We start from the raw sequence: 18080 nt of genomic DNA on the forward strand, positions 1-18080 counted from the left end.
TGAAGGCCTTTTAGATTGCCCACGGTGTCGGGATGATCCCCTCAAAAAAATTACCGCGCATATTAAGGTTTACGAGGACCACGCATTTGCCAATGCTATCAGGGATTTCGCCATACAGTCTGTTCTCGGAAACATCGAGGTCATTGACATTTATCAAGCTGCCAATTTCTGAAGGGAAGAAGCCTTGTAATGCGTTGTGTGATACGTGTAGGAGTTTAGATAGGGAAGAGAGGCCAAGAATCTCTATGGGTATAGGGCCTGTAAGCTGATTGTGGGAGAGATCTAGTGACTGCAAGTTCTTGCAGTTTCCAAGGTGGGTTGGAATGGTTCCATTCAATATGTTTCCTCCCAGATAGAGTTCATTCAACTGACTAATGTTTCCCAGTGAAGGTGGAATTTGGCCGGAGAAAGAGTTTAAAGACATATCGAGCTGATGCAGTGCTTTAAGATATCCAAGAGAGGCAGGGATATTACCTGTGAGAAGGTTTGCACCCATGTAAAGTACAGCCAGGTTTTTCAGATTCCCTATATCTGAAGGCAGCCTTCCAGATATCTGGTTATTCTCAAACAAAAGGAGACGCATATCTGTGGAGAGGTTGGATATGGAGTTGGGTAAGACACCAGCGAGGTAATTTTCGCCGATATGTAGTACTGTCATTTTGCTGCAGTTGGTTAGAGCAGTGAGGAAGCTCCAATCATCGGCATCCTTGGCTACTAGTTGGTTCCACCAAAGTGCCAGGACTGACAAGTTCTGTAAGGTTCCAAGGTTATGAGGGATTTTTCCATGGAGATTGTTCATTTGGAACTGAATGCTGTACAGTCCAGAAGCATTGGATAATGAAGAAGGGATAATTCCCGTGAGCTGATTGTAGAGCATGTAGAGCTTTTCGAGGCGGGGAAGAGTACTACCTATGTCAGATGGGATGGTCCCACTGAGATTGTTCAACCCCACATCGAGGACACGGATGCTCGAGAGATTGTAGAGACAGGGAGGAATCATGCCTGATAACTGGTTGACTGCTACTTCGAGTATAGAAAGAGAGGATAGACGGCATAATGAAGATGGAATGCCTCCTAACAGAGGGTTCAATCCAATAAAAAGCATGGTGATAGAGGACATGTTCCCTAGCCAAGGTGGGATGCCGCCCGTAATACTGTTGTGCGACAAGTCGAGGTTGTCCAAAGAGGAGAGGTTGGCCAAAGATGTTGGCATGGCTCCCGTAAGATTATTCGATCGGAGGATCAAGCCGATGAGCTGAGGAAGTAATCCCAACTCATGGGGCACTTGTCCGTTGAGATTGTTGCCGAGTAAGTCGATCCAACTCAGATGTCTGCAGTAGCCAAGACTGGATGGAATTTGTCCTTCTAGAGAATTCACGCTTAGGTTGAGAAGTCGCAGTCGATGCAAATGGCCAAGCTCTTGAGGGATGGATCCTTCGAGTTTGTTCTCTTGGAGACTCAGTCTTCTGAGGAAGGTGAGGTTGGCTATGGATGGTGATAAGGTGCCGGACAGGCCCAGGGAGGGTAAGTCCAGAGCAATGACCCTTTCAGGGTGACGACCACCACAGGTGACGCCTTGCCACTGGCAGAAATGAAGCGACTTGTTGTCCCAAGAGGACAGAGCCCCATATGGATCATCATATATATTGGACTTGAATGAAATGAGAGCCAAGTGGTCGCTTACGTTTTTGCTGTTGTTCCCCACCAAAGAGGTTGCAGTGCTGGTGGTAATAGCAGGAGATTGGGGAGATGAGAGCACAAAAGGACACAAGAGTAGAAGAGTTGCACGCATGAGAGAGGACCACCAAGAGCATGCCCTCTGTGAGTTGGAGAGATATCCCATGTGCGCAACTTGGAGGTCGAAAGGAAAACAATGAACAATATAGCTTGGTGGAGGCTTTGGATGACCTTCCAAGAGCAGGCAGGCTTTATAGCTAGTGGGATTTCTTGGCTGGGTGATATTTGGAGGAGTCTCCACTTAGTGCCGGCTTATCTTGGGTGTTGGGTCTCCAGAGAAGAAACTTAAGATTCATTTGGTTGGGGTACGTCAGACTATGAGATAGTCTGATAATTTTTGAAAATTATTTATCTAGAAAAATAATTGCAAAGAAAAGTAAATTTCATCATATTTGCTTTCAACGCTTGTTACCGACTCACCTTGTATCAACATCTGGTTGAGCTGTATTGACTGGAAAGTTGCAGCACCCGATCGAAACAAGCGTGTGGAAGGCGTTGCACTTTTTTTTGTTCCGACGATGAACAAGACATGGTATCTGTCTTCCAGGGCACATCGCGCGAAACTTCTTGGACCACTGTTTGCTGACGCCAGTGCAAACAAGTGTGGAAATCTCTAATCTCCTTGACTAATATATGCTTGTCTTCCACGGAAGACTACCTCATAGCAGTGCAACATGAGTGCAAATCTCAGTCATAGCAGAAAAGATAAAAGGAAGACTAAAACAAGTGGAGAATGATCTGAATGCGGACTTGATTAAGCCTGAGAAGGACATTAGCGTTGTCGTCTTGGACACGCGTCGGAGTCAGATATGTCGCTTTCAACAATTTCACCGGCTGATATTTTATTGTTTTAACGTTATATACGCTGTGAACCTCAAAGGACGCTACCCCCTTCCCTACGTTTCAACGATTTGAGCCGTTGATATCGGTCTCCCACAACGACGACTGCCCGCACGAAATTCAAAATGAAGGTAGCATAGCTATTAACACAGCCATCATCATCATGTGGTGTATCTTGATCGAGGATCTAGATCAGCTAAGAGTAGGTTTGCTACAGGTGCAGAAACAATACTCGTAATGCTTTCCCAATATGAATTCTGTAAGTGAATTGTGCATTACAGAGTATAGATATTTCTACACTGCTCACAATTAAACCATGATAGAGGAGCTAGTTATTGGAAGCTAGCACTCGATCTCCCTATCAAGATAATTTGCAAGATCCAAATAATACGAGAATTTCCTATTGGTGCAGCTTTCCAAAAATCAAAAGCAAATTCAACTTCAATCCTACTACTAAAGGCTTTTCTACGGGTGAGATTCCCACTAAAAGGGTTCGCCATTGATATCTAGTGGTACTTTCTTCTACAACTCAAATTGCAATGATCATTTTGGGCAAGAATTTCCTGTCCAGTTATATTACACTTAAAACCATTAGACGCATATCTTGCATTTGAGAACTTTGTATAAGCCTCTAAGTGCGTGGAACAAAGCAACATAATGAATTGCGCAAGTTTCTCTTCTATATGCCTTGTTACGACAAATGCAAGCTTGCCTTCTATGTGCCTTGTTATGAGACACTCCAAACTCTAGTAGATATCATAAAATTGCCTTGGGACCTTGGCTTCAAAGATTCTAACAGCAATTCAATTATATCGGGACATGAATCTACAGGACTGTTTAATATGCTGCAATACTTCCATCCAATACTATATCCTGATGGAAATTTTTGTAGATGGAATAAGCATGGAATTTTCATTGTCAAGGACACATATACTATTTTGATACATGGGGGCAACTGATCTCTTGTTCCATCTTTTGCCTGGAAAACATATCTACCTGAAAGGTTAAAAATTGTGTTATCCTACGGGAAACTATGTACAGTTGATAAACTTTGAAACAAAAAATTGATTGGTCTTTCCATCTGTGTGCGCTGCAAAAAATGATGATGAATCTTTGGATCATTTATTCCTTAATTGCCCTTTTTCAGCCAGCATCTGGAAGCAGTTTTAATGTTGGCTCAACCTACCCAGTTTACCATGCAAGGTTTTAGCCTATGGACAACTTGGAGGCAGCAAATTATCAAGAAAAAGATGGGCGAATTAGTTGGGATACCTGAGGATCCCCGGGCTAGTGTGGAAGGAGAAAATTGTAGAGAAGTCTCCAAATTAGCTTATCTGAGGATCTCATGGCCACCACTTTCTCTACAGTAGAATACTGATATGTTACCTGATTTGATGCAACGTGCCTTAACTGTTAAGTAACGGTTGGCAGCACTTTAACAACATGGTAACCGTCCCGCGTGAGCAACATGCGATGGCAATTACGTTGATCATGCATTGGATGCATTATCGCTATAACTGCTAGTATTTATTAGCACGAGCAAAATGGCACATCGTTTTTCTCCGAGGTTGTTCACCTCGGTTAATACTGTGGTCAAGGAGGTTGGTTCAGGTTGAGGTCAAGATGTTCCATATTTTCCCCATTACATTGGATCAAAGCATCCAGCCCAATGATTTTTTTTCTCTCCTTTTTCATCTTATCTATGCATGCATTGCTTCCTTTTTCTCTCTCATTTTCTTTTTGTCCATTTCTATTTCTGTGCATGTTGGCTCATGGTTGCATTGATCCATCCGCTCAGTGGTGGATCTAATCCAACTAAAAATTTCTCAGATCACATGGCGCTAACACACCGTGTAAATTTTTGGGTGAAAATTTTAAGCCGCCGAGGTATTTTTGATTAAGATATATAAGTTTTACACGGACGACCTGGTAGCAGGGAAGATAAAAGAAGGCTAATAAACAGACAACATCCAGAAATTGACTTGACTTCAACTCTTTCCTTTTTTTTTCCGCTACAGATTAATGATTTAGTCATATTTAATTTAAATATCATCTCTCTCTCTCTCTCTCTCTCTCTCTCTCTCTCTCTCTCTCTCTCTCTCTCTCACTCAGTCTCTCTCACACACACGTGTGCATATATATATACATATATGCATACTTTATATATATATATATATATAAAATACTATATGCTTGCTTTTTTTATACTTATACCTATTTTATATGCACTTAAATGCACTTGCTCTTCTTTGTTATTAAGAAAGATTAGGCGAAGCCTAGTTAGTTTTGTTAGGCCTAATAATCTTCACTAGTCATACTTTCTCATCTCATATATGCTCGTGTCTTGTTCTCTGCATAGTTCAAGGATTAAAAAAATAAGGTGCATCCCAACAAGAGATTTGAAAATAAGTTTCTATCCCACAAATCTTCAATCCAGACAAAAGTAGGAAGAGATTTTTCCTAGGAAAATAAAGAGTTCAAGTGCGCTAGGACCCATTTCAAATATATGGCTGGCTTGTGGCTAGGGTACTGGTCGGCCACTCCAACCTGCAAACTTGATTTCTGAGACAGCCTTGACCCAACCTTGATATGAACGCAACATTGACCCATCGTGAATGGGTTGGTATGGATCTGAAGCCGAATTCATTGAAAATTTCGGGTGAGATCTAGTTTTGAGATTTTTAGACCCAATATGAAACTTAATACTACAGCTCAATAAAGTATAAAGGATCAAACTAATCACATTAAACATGTTATGGTGTTTGTACTTAACTTTGGATTAAGTGTATTTGAATTTTTTTTGCCAATTTCTGTCATATAATGAACTATCAAGTGCTTCTTATAATTTAATTTTTGAAGTATTGGATGTTTTATTAATAATTTTTTATTAAAGTACAGAATTCAGATCCTCTCCATTTCCATTGATGGACTAGAGAGGGCCTATTTACTAATTACAACCGTCCTTGTATGCCACAACAACCGTGAGTGAGGGGGGGACCCACCATAGCAAAAAAATGCCACCTCTCCAGTCCAACAGCGAGAATCCCAGCTCAAAGTGCGAATGCTACCGAACTCGACTTGAAAACTTTGATAGGACCCAACATGATCCTTGGGCAGGGTGAGGAAAAAAACCTGGGTCTAGGGTTAGGCCTAGATTTTTCCAAACTTGAACCTCGCCCTACTTGTGATTAAGGCTGCAAATGGGTCGGGTCGACCCGGGACCCGACCCGACCCGACCCACTTTAGACCCGACCCGACCCGAATTTTAGGACCCGCGGAGCCGGGTCGGGTCCTAAATTTAGACCCGATCTATTTTTCGGGTCGGGTCGGATCCACCCAATCTTGATCCGGGACCCGACCCGACCCGTTACTATATAAAGCTAAATGCCTAAATCCTGCCTTCTCGCCTTCGGCCGCCCACGTGGTCCTACTCAGGCGCCGTACTGCATTCTCCAGTCCACTGTCCATTCTCCATCAGTCCGTCGTTGTCCGTCTCCATTCTCTCGATCTCTTCTCTAGAGACTTCTTCCCTGGACGCTGGTTCTCTTCCCCTGTTCCACTTACCATCCGATCTTTCATCCTTGAGGGTTTTGAGGTTCTTCGGTTCTTCCATCCACCGATCACTATAGGTACTCCATGAGTCTGTCCATCTCTATTCTCTTCTCTAGCAACTTCTTCTCTGGTTCTCCGCCACATTCCATCTAGTCTTTGAGGGTTTTGAGGTTCTTCAGTTCTTCCATCCACCGACCTCCGTTCCTTAGGGTTTCCAGGTTTTCTTCTATTGACTAAACTACTAGCCTACCCATTCACACCTTTGCCGCTTCCATCAACTGATCAACCAACTCCGAGCGGTGAGAGCCTGAAATCTTGCTGCATGGGAAAGATTGACCTCTAAGGCTCTAAATCCCTCTAGATCGACAGACTCCGAGCTTCTTTCCTCAACGATCTAGTCTTCCTCAAACCCTAACTCCCTCAAAAGTTAAAACCTCCATCAGCTTCTTCAAGATACCTCATCTCAAAGACTAAAACCCTTTCTATTCCGATTTCTCTCCTCTGTCTCTTGATTTTCCATCCTTTCAGCAAGAACTAGAGAATCTCCAAGGAAGAGAAGAAGAAGATGCACGGTAAGATCAACTTCTTTTTTATTTTTCATCTTTTTATATTTTTTCTCTCTTTTTTTTTTTCTCAATATAGTTTTGATTTGCTCGATCTACTGCAGTGTGGTGTGGATCCCTCTGCGAAGAAAGACTGGTAAGAGTGGTGCTGCAGCAGCCACTGTGACTCCTTCCATTTCCACTGCCCTGCAGCCCAAAAAACCAAAAGAAAAAGCTAAGCCACTATCTCTTTTTTTTTTTTAGTTCGTTTTCTCTTAAAAAAATAATCTTACTATTTATGAAAATGTTAATTAATTAATTTGAGTTTTTTACCCGATTTCGGATGGAAAAGGGGAGGGGGGCCGCCCATATCTTTAGCCGTCCCATCATCATTAAGGGCGACATGATATTCGCCACGTGTCATAGATGCCATTTACCCGGACCCGACCCGACCCGAATGACCCATCGGGGTAGGTATGGACCCGACCCGACCCGATCCGTTTTTCAACCGGGTCGGGTCTGGGTCCAAAATTAGGACCCGAACATGCAACCGGGTCGGATCGGGGTCACCTAGGACCCGACCCAACCCGACCCATTTGCAGCCCTACTTGTGATCGAGCAACTTGTGTGGAATGGGTATAATAAAACTATAAGTTGTCCGACTCCCAAATCCTACAGCCTCCACCACTACGCCTGTAAATTGTCCGACCGCACCGACTTTGTTATAGAGGTGTTTTAATAATCAAAATTGCATCCATCACGACACTTGCATTATAGAGGTGTTTAATAATGTATCGAATAACACAAAGTTGGAGAATTAAAACTATGGTGCTTCCAAAGAACCAAACCAAAATAAAGTACTCCAATTTTCTCAACCTCTCTTGTATCATAAAACCAAAATAAAAGCCCTCCAAGTTTCTCAACCTCTCCTGTATCCTAAAAGTATTCCATCTAATCATGTTTTAGATATTTATTGCCACAAAGCCAACTATAGCCCCCATGACAATTGCCAATCCTATGATGGAATTTTCATCCTCTTGCATCACTGCCTCACGATCCATGCTTAATGCGGCTGGAGGGGAGGCAGGACCCTCAATTGAGTTACAGAAGAAGAAATATTGCCCGCATTGTCCAAAGCATGTGATCGGGAAGCTAAAGGACTCGCTTCCTACTGGGATTGGATCTTTTAAGCAATTATGGGCCACGCAGGACGATGAGAAAACTGTTAGCGAGCTTGAGGAATTATTCTTGAAGGACTATTGAAAGATAAATCCATCATCACTGAGTTGCACATGCCCCAACAATTCAGCAGGTATAGAAAACAGAGAGGTGATTCATGCTTAGATATTCCCAAACTCATTCCAAATGGATGCATTCGATAAGTTGTTGCTCAAATATTTAAACAAAATGTTCTAGTATATGAGGTTCCCGATACTGTGGAGTAGAAAAGCTGTTCTTGTGTTTTGAATTCCGGACACCCATGTCATAATGGAGCAACATTACAGTTAGCCCAAAACTTACCCACTTATTGCTCCATGTAATGTTGGAAGAAAACTTGGGTACCCAGTGTGCCCAGCCTCAATAGTCTGATTTTTCTTGAAGAACAAACTCATCAGAAAACGTATCACTATTTGGAATTTCAAATGGAAGGCTTTCGAGTTGAGACAATCTTAGGCGAGTCTCCCCAGTGAGTGAATTAATAGACAAGTCCAAGTAGAAGACATTATCCAGCTCACGCATCCACAGTGGAATGACTCCAGTCGATTAATTCCCTGACAAATCTAGCAATTCTAATTCTTTAAATTCCTCAGCCACAAGGGGTTAGAACCTTTGTGAGCACAATTTACAATGGTAAGAACCCATATAGAACTTTGTATTCCATCCTCCGGTATCTTCTCTCCTTGATAGTTCATTGTTAGAATGAGAGTAGTCAAGTTCCAGCACTCCCAAAATGCTACCAATTTTTCTATGATATTGAAAAACTTATATGTAGAAAGTAAGACATGGGAGAGAGCCTGTAGGTTTTTGAAGGAACTCGTTGGAATTTGGCCATAAAGGTGATTTTCAACTGGGTCCAAAGTTTTCATAGCCTTGCACGAGGAAAGAGTCTCCGGAAGACCGCCATGAAGCCTATTCCATGAGGAACCGCGGAATTGGAGATGATCCAATTCTGTGAAATTAATTACTTGGTGGGCCGTTCTTGTAAAGAAGCCGCGAGCATCAATTACTTGTTCTTGGAATCCTTGGGTTGGGTCAATTATCTCCTTGATGGAGCCTTGATCTTTAATTACCTTTTTTTAAAGTCACAATTACAGGGCTTTACAATAAATAGAGCTTCCAACATCTACAGTTAAACATATTTCGCAATAGAATTGATACTTCTCAATCAGATCCCAAATAACTGAACTTGAGTGTCTAGCAATATAGAAGACTATCTAGTTCGCTGCATTGTTCACTTTCTTGTAAATATGGATAGCCTTAAAAGATTGCAGGATACTGATGAGCCTCCTTATGTCCTCCAAGATAGTGCGGAAATTCTCAAGATAAATTTGCTGATCAACTAACTAACTATTAACCATCCTAGGTCCCTCCCAAGAATTACATTGGAGGCCTTTAGTATAATGATTGCATAAAGCAAATTCTCCCAGGATCCCCTCATCTCTGCAAGAGGGACCACAACATTAGATGGCATTAAGGTCGACAATATTGTCCCGAATCGTCCGATTTGAGGTGTATCAAGCCGTATCAAAAGCCATCCGAAACGATTCCGACCTTTGGATCAAGAAACCAGCGAAGGAAAGGGAGAGGAAGAAAGAAAGAGAAAAATAGAGAGAGAAAGGAGGAGGAAAAGGGAGAGGAAGGAAGGGAGAGAGTGAGAGGGAGACAGTGGCGGAGACCGAGAGAGACGGAGGGAGGGGGAGATAGAGCTTTCGAAGTCCTCTCTCCTCCGCATTGCCCGAACATGAGCCTTATTGTGAAACGAAATAGAAGCTCGGCTCATATAGAACCTGTCAACTTTACTTATTATTATTATTTTTTAAATGTATTTTTGAAGAGAAGGGTTAGATGTCCTTAAAGAAAGAATTTTGCTTCAAAAGTAAGTTGTAATACTTTTATTATTTAATAAAGTTTTTATATTCTCTCCAGTATAATTTTTCTACTGGCGTTTGTTCTTAAAAGTCATGGGCATTGGAAAGTCCTCCTGCGTAGGATCATCCGGTTTTGCAACCATGACAAGCATAATTGCGTCACAGTTCAATAGGGACATGCCCATTCCAGTACCACATGCCATTCAGAACGCATCACATAGGTAACTACAAGTTTCTTTTCTTTCTTTCTTCTGTTTTTTCATTTTTTTTATTTTATTATGAGTTGGACTCCCACTTAATTACGTATCTTACTTAATTTCATCTTTCAGTCTCTCATATTTAATTATACCTATGCCTTACTTTATATATACTTATATTGATTTCGTACACAGTTAACACACTTTTTATTATCGAGAAAGATTAAACAAAACTCATTTCAAATCCATGGAGCAGTTCATCCCGATATCCCAGGCCATGTGATTGTAGAGCATCCAAAGAGAGCCCCCTCAAACAATAGCAGGCACAGACAAAAGGCAAAAACCAAAAAAATGAAAACAAGTCGAAGGAAATGAGCACAGGAAGCAACAGCAAAAACAAGCGGCTTAGGAAAGTAACAGCAGCTACATAATGTATGTTTATGTAAGCCTTCATAATATCTTACTAATATTTGTGGATCATTCTCTCTAACTTTAGACCCTGCAAAGTATCTGCCTCGCTGCCGTCATTTTTTTAAGAATATCTCCCGTATGCATTCGTTCTTTGGGTAATTTGCTGGAACATTGTAGCCCAATGTTGATCACTGAAATTAAGCACTCTTGTATCCTGTCTTGTTCAGCCCACCTTTGTTGTATTTCATCGATAATTTCATACTCTTCCTCTCGTATCAACTGCGGATCTACGATGTTCAAAATTTGACTAGGAAAAGCCATCTCAGCAAATCGATGAAGATCTAAGCTCTCATTGAAGGTTTCATCTGTGGGTCTCCTTCCCGTAAACATCTCCAAGAGAAGTATTCCATAGCTGTACACATCTCCTTGGGTCGATACTTGGCTTCCCAAACCATACTCTGATATATGTTTGTACAAAGACAACGGCAAAATTAACATAATTAAACAATCAAGATAAATCGCTCCACAAACAAAACAAAGAAGTGGATCATTTCTCTATGCCACCGAAAGATTATATTAGAAGCATAAATTCAAATCAAAAGGTATAAATATGTTGTACCATAATGAATGAACCAGATTAGTCTATCTGTCTTTAGCTGCTCATTATTAGTATATATTAGCCTACCTAGGAAGAAAATGGAGTCTCACCTGGAGCGATGTATCCAACCGATCCTTTTATTGCCGCCCAGCTAGCAGATATGGAGAATGAGTCAGTAGATTCAGAGAGAAACTTCGCCAGTCCGAAGTCACTCACACGGGCAGTCATGTCGCCGTCCAGAAGAATGTTGCTTGGCTTGAGATCACAATGCACGATTGGCACCGGGCTGTGATGATGAAGGTAATCCAGTGCAGAAGCCACGTCGATGGCTATGCTCACTCTCTGTTCTAAATTCAAATTACTCATCGGTCATTGCTCATTCACTTCCGGATGCAGCCATCGTTCCAAGCTTCCATTCTCCATAAATTCAAGAACCAATGCTTTGAAATCATTACCTCTAAAATCAACACTAGAGCATGCAGTTATGATTTTGACCAGGTTCCGGTGTCGGATGCTTCTCAAGGCCTCATATTCAGCTATGAAACTCCTTGAAGCCCCCTGCTGCTGAAGGTTCAGTATCTTTACAGCAACCATTTTTATATCATCCCAATCCATGACCCCTTTATATACAGAACCGAAACCCCCAACACCAATCAGATTTGCTGAAGAGAACCCATCAGTTGCACTGACCAATTCGGTGTAAGAGACTCTAACATGTTCTGTTCTCATGGCTGCCATGGATGAACGTCTCATTCTTGTCTTTCGAGTCCGGTAATGTAACACGAAGAAGAGAATCAGAGTCACACCTAGAACTCCACTGGCAACTGCGATGATCACAACCAAGATAGTCGCTTTGTGTTTTTTCCCATGGGGTTGAGTAGAGGGGCATGGTGGCAGGTGCAGTTCATGGATTCCACCACAGATCTTTCGATTTCCAATAAGTGAAAATGCGCTCATATTTGCGAAGACCCCACCTAGCGGAACGTCACCTTCAAGGTTGTTGAAAGAGAGATTCAGAAACTGGAGCGAGTGAAACATCTGGAAATATTCTGGTACATGCCCGGACAGGCTGTTGCTTGAGAGGTCCAGAAATTGAAGGCCTTTTAGATTGCCCACGGTGTCGGGATGATCCCCTCAAAAAAATTACCGCGCATATTAAGGTTTACGAGGACCACGCATTTGCCAATGCTATCAGGGATTTCGCCATACAGTCTGTTCTCGGAAACATCGAGGTCATTGACATTTATCAAGCTGCCAATTTCTGAAGGGAAGAAGCCTTGTAATGCGTTGTGTGATACGTGTAGGAGTTTAGATAGGGAAGAGAGGCCAAGAATCTCTATGGGTATAGGGCCTGTAAGCTGATTGTGGGAGAGATCTAGTGACTGCAAGTTCTTGCAGTTTCCAAGGTGGGTTGGAATGGTTCCATTCAATGTGTTTCCTCCCAGATAGAGTTCATTCAACTGACTAATGTTTCCCAGTGAAGGTGGAATTTGGCCGGAGAAGGAGTTTAGAGACATATCGAGCTGATGCAGTGCTTTAAGATATCCAAGAGAGGCAGGGATATTACCTGTGAGAAGGTTTGCACCCATGTAAAGTACAGCCAGGTTTTTCAGATTCCCTATATCTGAAGGCAGCCTTCCAGATATCTGGTTATTCTCAAACAAAAGGAGACGCGTATCTGTGGAGAGGTTGGATATGGAGTTGGGTAAGACACCAGCGAGGTAATTTTCGCCGATATGTAGTACTGTCATTTTGCTGCAGTTGGTTAGAGCAGTGAGGAAGCTCCAATCATCGGCATCCTTGGCTACTAGTTGGTTCCACCAAAGTGCCAGGACTGACAAGTTCAAGGTTCCAAGATTATGAGGGATTTTTCCATGGAGATTGTTCCTTTGTAACTGAATTGAAACCAGTCCAGAAGCATTGGATAATGAAGAAGGGATAAGTCCGATGAAGTGATTGCCGCCCATCTGGAGATCTATGAGGTTGGGAAGAGTGCTGCCTATGTCAGATGGGATAGTCCCTCCGAGACTGTTAAACGAAAGACCCAAGACACGGATGCTTGAGAGATTGTAGAGACAGGGAGGAATCATGCCTGATAACTGGTTTTCTTGTACACCGAGGGCAGCAAGAGAGGGAAGACGACATAATGAAGATGGAATGCCCCCCGACAGAGCGTTGCTTACAAGACCAAAAGTGATGACGGAGGTCAGGTTCGCTACCCAATGTGGGATGCCGCCCGTAATCATGTTTTGCGACAAGTCGAGGTAGTCCAAAGAGGAGAGGTTGGCCAAAGATGTTGGCATGGCTCCCGTAAGATTATTCGATCGGAGGATCAAGCCGATGAGCTGAGGAAGTGATCCCAACTCATGGGGCACTTGTCCGTTGAGGAGGTTCTTACCTAGGTCAAGCGAAATCAGATGTCTGCAGTTGCCAAGACTGGATGGAATTTGTCCTTCTAGAGAATTCACGCTTAGGTTGAGAAGTCGCAGTCGATGCAAATGGCCGAGCTCTTGAGGGATGGATCCGTCGAGTTTGTTCTCTTGGAGACTCAGTCTTCTGAGGAAGGCGAGGTTGGCTACGGATGGTGATATGGTTCCGGCCAGGCCAAGGGAGGGTAAATCCAGAGCAATGACCCTCTCAGGGTGCCGACTACCACATGTGACGCCTTGCCACTGGCAGAAATGAAGCGACTTGTTGTCCCAGGAGGACAGAGCCCCATATGGATCATCATATATATTGGACTTGAATGAAATGAGAGCTGAGTGGTCGCTTACGCTTTTTCTGTTGTTCCCCGCCGAGGAGGTTGCAGTGCTGGTGGTGATAGCAGGAGATTGGGGAGATGAAAGCACAAAAGGACACAAGAGTAGAAGAGTTGCACACATGAGAGAGGAGCACCAAGAGCATGCCCTCTGCGAGTTGGAGAGATATCCCATGCGCGCTCCTAGGAAGTCGATCGAGAGGAAAACAATAAACCACATAGCTTGGTGGAGGCTTTGGATGAAGCCTTCTAAGAGCAGGCAAACTTTATAGTAGGATTTCTGGGCCGGTGGATATCTGGAGTCGTCTGTCTTTAGACGGACTTGGCTTGGGCGGCGGGTCCACGCGAAATATTTTAGTCCCACGTTGCTTCAAGGAGGAAAAGGCCTCTTATTTGGTTGAATTTTTTTTAAAAAAAAAAATATATCATTTTTTTTGGAATAAGTTTTCATATTTTATAAAGAAGAAAATTTACGAGGAACATGGAAAAGCTAAAAATTTAAATTTTTTTTCCAAAACTACTCTTTTAAGCCATCAAAATTTATGGATAATATTTTTTTATTAAGGATATAATAGATATTTTTCACAATTTTGCTAAGAAATTAGATGCTCAACCAAATATAAGTCATTTTAGATTGTACTGTTTTCTCATTGTCAGCCAAAGATGTCAAAATTATTTTCTTAGATATCATATGTTTTTGAAATCAGTTTTTCAGAAAAAATAATCCAGTAAAAAAATTTTTGTTGCAAACTAAAGTTGTCCTAAGATTTAAACTGGTATTCTATTCATTTAATGAATGGAGGTAAAATTGAAAGTATTGCCGTTTCCGTACCCAGGCCATCATATAGCTTCATTTGGTTTTTTTTTTTTTTTTTTTTTGGCTAATAAAGTCATCAAGCATGGCAAATTGACTCTCCAGTTTCAAAACTTATGTTCACTGTCCCGGAGGGATGTAGGGAGTTGTCGATCGTGGGGAAAGTTGAATAAGATATTAAAGCTCTTCTCTCTCTGTAGTGGAAAAACGTGCGGAAGACTTCGTTTTTCTTTTGCTTTTTCGGTCGCCCGGTAATTAAGTCCTCGTACTCCTCTTTCCTGGGCACATCGGGCGAAAATTCTTGGACTGTGTGCAGGTGGCAATGCAGCATGAGGTAAACTCTCTGTTGCCTGGATGGGGAACGGATGTTAATCTTGGTGTGACATGCACAAGCTTATTTGCCAGCTGGGTTGGTCCTCCAAGAGTACGTAAAATGCCTAAGGTCCTGTTTGGGGCTTTTAGAGGGCCAGAAAGCACTTTTTAGCTTTCCAAAAGTACTTTTAGATGAAAAACTGTGTTTGGTAAATTTTTCAAAAAGCTATTTCAGCTTTTGCGGGAAGCTGAAAACAGCTTTTGGGAGGAAGCTCCAATTTGGAGCTTTTGGAAGGAAGCTGTTTCAGCTTTTTCGGAAAGCTGTATTTTTGACAAAAATGTTCATATTAAAATAACATATTAATGTATTATATTACATTACATTATAATACATTAATATGTTATTTTAAATAATTTAATATTATGTTATATTATGAGAAATTAATTTATACTAATAATTATAATAGTTTATACTTTTATTATTGTATTATACTATAAATATAATATATATTACATTATATCATAATACATTAATATGTTATATTAAATAATTTAATATTATGTTATATTACCAAATATTAATTTACTCTAATAATTATATCACTATTATGCTATATCAACATAATATTATTTTATATTACAATAATATTATACTATATCATATATTTATGTATTAATTTATGTTATGTTTTATTATGTTCTGTTATATAATACTATGCAATGTCCTTTATGGTAATTTTGTCATACAAAAGTACTTTCTCAGTTTGTTTACCAAACACAAAACAAAGTACCACAGCACTTTACGAATGTAGTTACCAAACAGCAAACAGCTTTTTATAACAGCTCTACTTCAGACAGCTATAATTCCAACAGCTCTACTTCTAACAGCTCTACTACCAATAGCTCCCCCAAACAGGGCCTAAGATATGCTTGTCTTCCATGGAAGACCTCATAGGCGAAGACTAATAAATGTGAACTTGATTAAGGCCCCATTTGGACTCATAGCAGAAAAGGTAAAAGAAGAAGACTAATAAATGTGAACTTGATTAAGGCCCCATCTGGACTCATAGCAGAAAAGATAAAAGAAGAAGACTAATAAATGTGAACTTGATTAAGGCCCCATTTGGACTCATAGCAGAAAACATAAAAAGAAGACTAATAAATGTGAACTTGATTAAGGCCCCGTTTAGAGAGCCGGCAACAGAGCTTTTAAAAATAAAAATTTTGAAAGTAGAAATTTTTTGAAGTAAAACTTTTATAAAAAGTCATTTGCTGTTTGGTAACTATACTTCTAAAGTGCGGTGCCACTTTAATATATATTTGATAAACAAACTGAGAAAATATTTTTGGTATAACAAAATGGCTATAAAGGATATTACATAGAATTATACAATAGAGCATAATAAAATATAATATATATTAATGCATAAATATATGATATAGTATAATATTGTAATATAATATAATATTATTATAATATAGTAATATAATATTGTATACTATAGCATAATAATTTAATATAATATTAAATTATTTAACATAACATGTTAATATATTATGATATAATATAATATAATATTTGATGGGGGGGCAAAATGGATCGTCCTGCTACAGCGTGGGACCATCCCATTCTGGCCAAGCAGACCTCAGCACCGACCAGGCCATACCTCGGTCCCTCTAAGAGCCAGTCCGATCTCGGACCTCGTCGAAGGCCAAGCCGACCTCGGCCAGATCTCTCCGCTGTCGTGACCTGCAGCAACCTCCTTTGATGCTTATAACGACGTCCCATGCCCGAGCTCAGGGCGCCCTGCAGCGCCGACCAAGAGCTGAAGAGGCCCCGTCAGCCGCAGGTTTCTATAATGACGTCCCGGGCCCGAGCTCGGGTCGCCCTGCAGCGTCGACCAAGAGCCGAAAAAACCCTGTCGACCACAGATAATGACGCCCTGACCTGAGCTCGGGGCACCCTGCCGAGCAGACCTCGGCTTTCTGCTGTGGCCTCCAAGTCTACCTGATCTCGCTTGCGATCGCGCCCATGCCCGCACATGCGGTCGGACATGCTAACCTCACCACACCATGCTTTGCTTGCTGGCCACATCAAGACACATCGACCAAGGACTACGCCTTGCTGCCTCAGCCATGCCTACTGACAAGGGCCATACCCTGACGCCATGCCGTGAACAAGAACGGCCCAAATCATGTGCCTCAAGCAAGCCGTGGCCACACGCCACGTGGCTAAAGCCATTTCCTCCCATGATGAGGATACACCAGCTCTCCGCCAACTAGGCACCTTCACGGGGACTATAAATAGCCCCATCAGGTAATGCCTAAGGACTTTTTTGGGCCAACTAAAACTCCATGCTAACTTAAGCATCGGAGAGCCCTCACCGGAATCACCGGTGGGGCTTCGTGCATGTACACCGGGTGCGCAGGAGGTGGCGTCCTTTCTTCGTCCCGGTCAGCAGCTCCTCCGACTCCTCCAGCGTGGTCACCCTCGGGCCAAATTTAAACCACAACAATATCATATTTATAGTATAATACAATAATAAAAATATAAAATATTATAATTATTAGTGTAAATTAATTTTTTATAATATAACAAATTTTCTAGCTAGGTAATAAAATTGGTTAAATAATTATTAAAAGAACATTTTGTGTAATTGTTATATTTTATTACAGATATTTTGGTCAAAAAAAAAAAAAAGCTTTCCGACCGGATCTAAAAGTGCTTTTTTGGAAATCGCCAAAATGGAGCTTCTTTTAAAATCTGTTTTTAGCTTTCTAAGAAAGCTAAAACAGCTTTCCAACGTTTTTATTAAACATTGCTATTTTATCTAAAAGTACTTTTGAAGGATCAAAAAGGTGCCAAGAATGCCTTTGACACGCGTCAACTTTTACGACTGCCAGCACAAAATTCACATGTGGTAACGGTCTCGACCGTTGAACCGTCAGCTGGAACCCACTGGCAAACACCCAAAAGTTAGCACCATCCAGGCACGCACATATGAGTTTCTATGCGAGATTAGCCGGCATAAGATGTTAAAAGAAAAAAAAAATTCTATGAACAGCATTTATCCAAAAATTAGTAGAAACACTTGACCACCTCGGAAAGACCTTGCTCGGGACGCCCGCTCTGGATCCGCCCAGAGCGGGCTAGCAGTAACACCGGATAAAGAAAGCCAGTGTGGATCACAGCCCACACTAACAATAAGCAAGACAAACAGAACGAATTG

General features: G+C 41.5%; 1 protein-coding gene and 1 pseudogene across 2 annotated transcripts; both read right to left on the reverse strand.

Annotated features, from left to right (window-relative positions):
• Positions 1 to 10: 10 nt before the first annotated feature.
• On the reverse strand, positions 11 to 1843 carry LOC149751137 (uncharacterized). The gene has a single exon (XM_089927660.1). It carries the CDS (start codon positions 1841 to 1843, stop codon positions 11 to 13), a length of 1833 nt encoding a protein of 610 aa, XP_089783786.1.
• Positions 1844 to 9849: 8006 nt separating this feature from the next.
• On the reverse strand, positions 9850 to 14174 carry LOC103724158 (receptor kinase-like protein Xa21; annotated as a pseudogene). The gene is made up of 2 exons (XR_016398603.1): positions 11077 to 14174; positions 9850 to 10826 (listed from the first exon to the last, which is right to left on the reverse strand). The product of XR_016398603.1 is annotated as a receptor kinase-like protein Xa21 (transcript).
• Between the last annotated feature and the right edge of the window lie 3906 nt (positions 14175 to 18080).

This window comes from Phoenix dactylifera, chromosome 16 (assembly GCF_051530095.1).
Source record: "Phoenix dactylifera cultivar Ajwa chromosome 16, Ajwa_hap1_PhDact_Kaust_v1.1, whole genome shotgun sequence".
In the NCBI taxonomy this organism is placed as follows: Eukaryota; Viridiplantae; Streptophyta; class Magnoliopsida; order Arecales; family Arecaceae; genus Phoenix; species Phoenix dactylifera.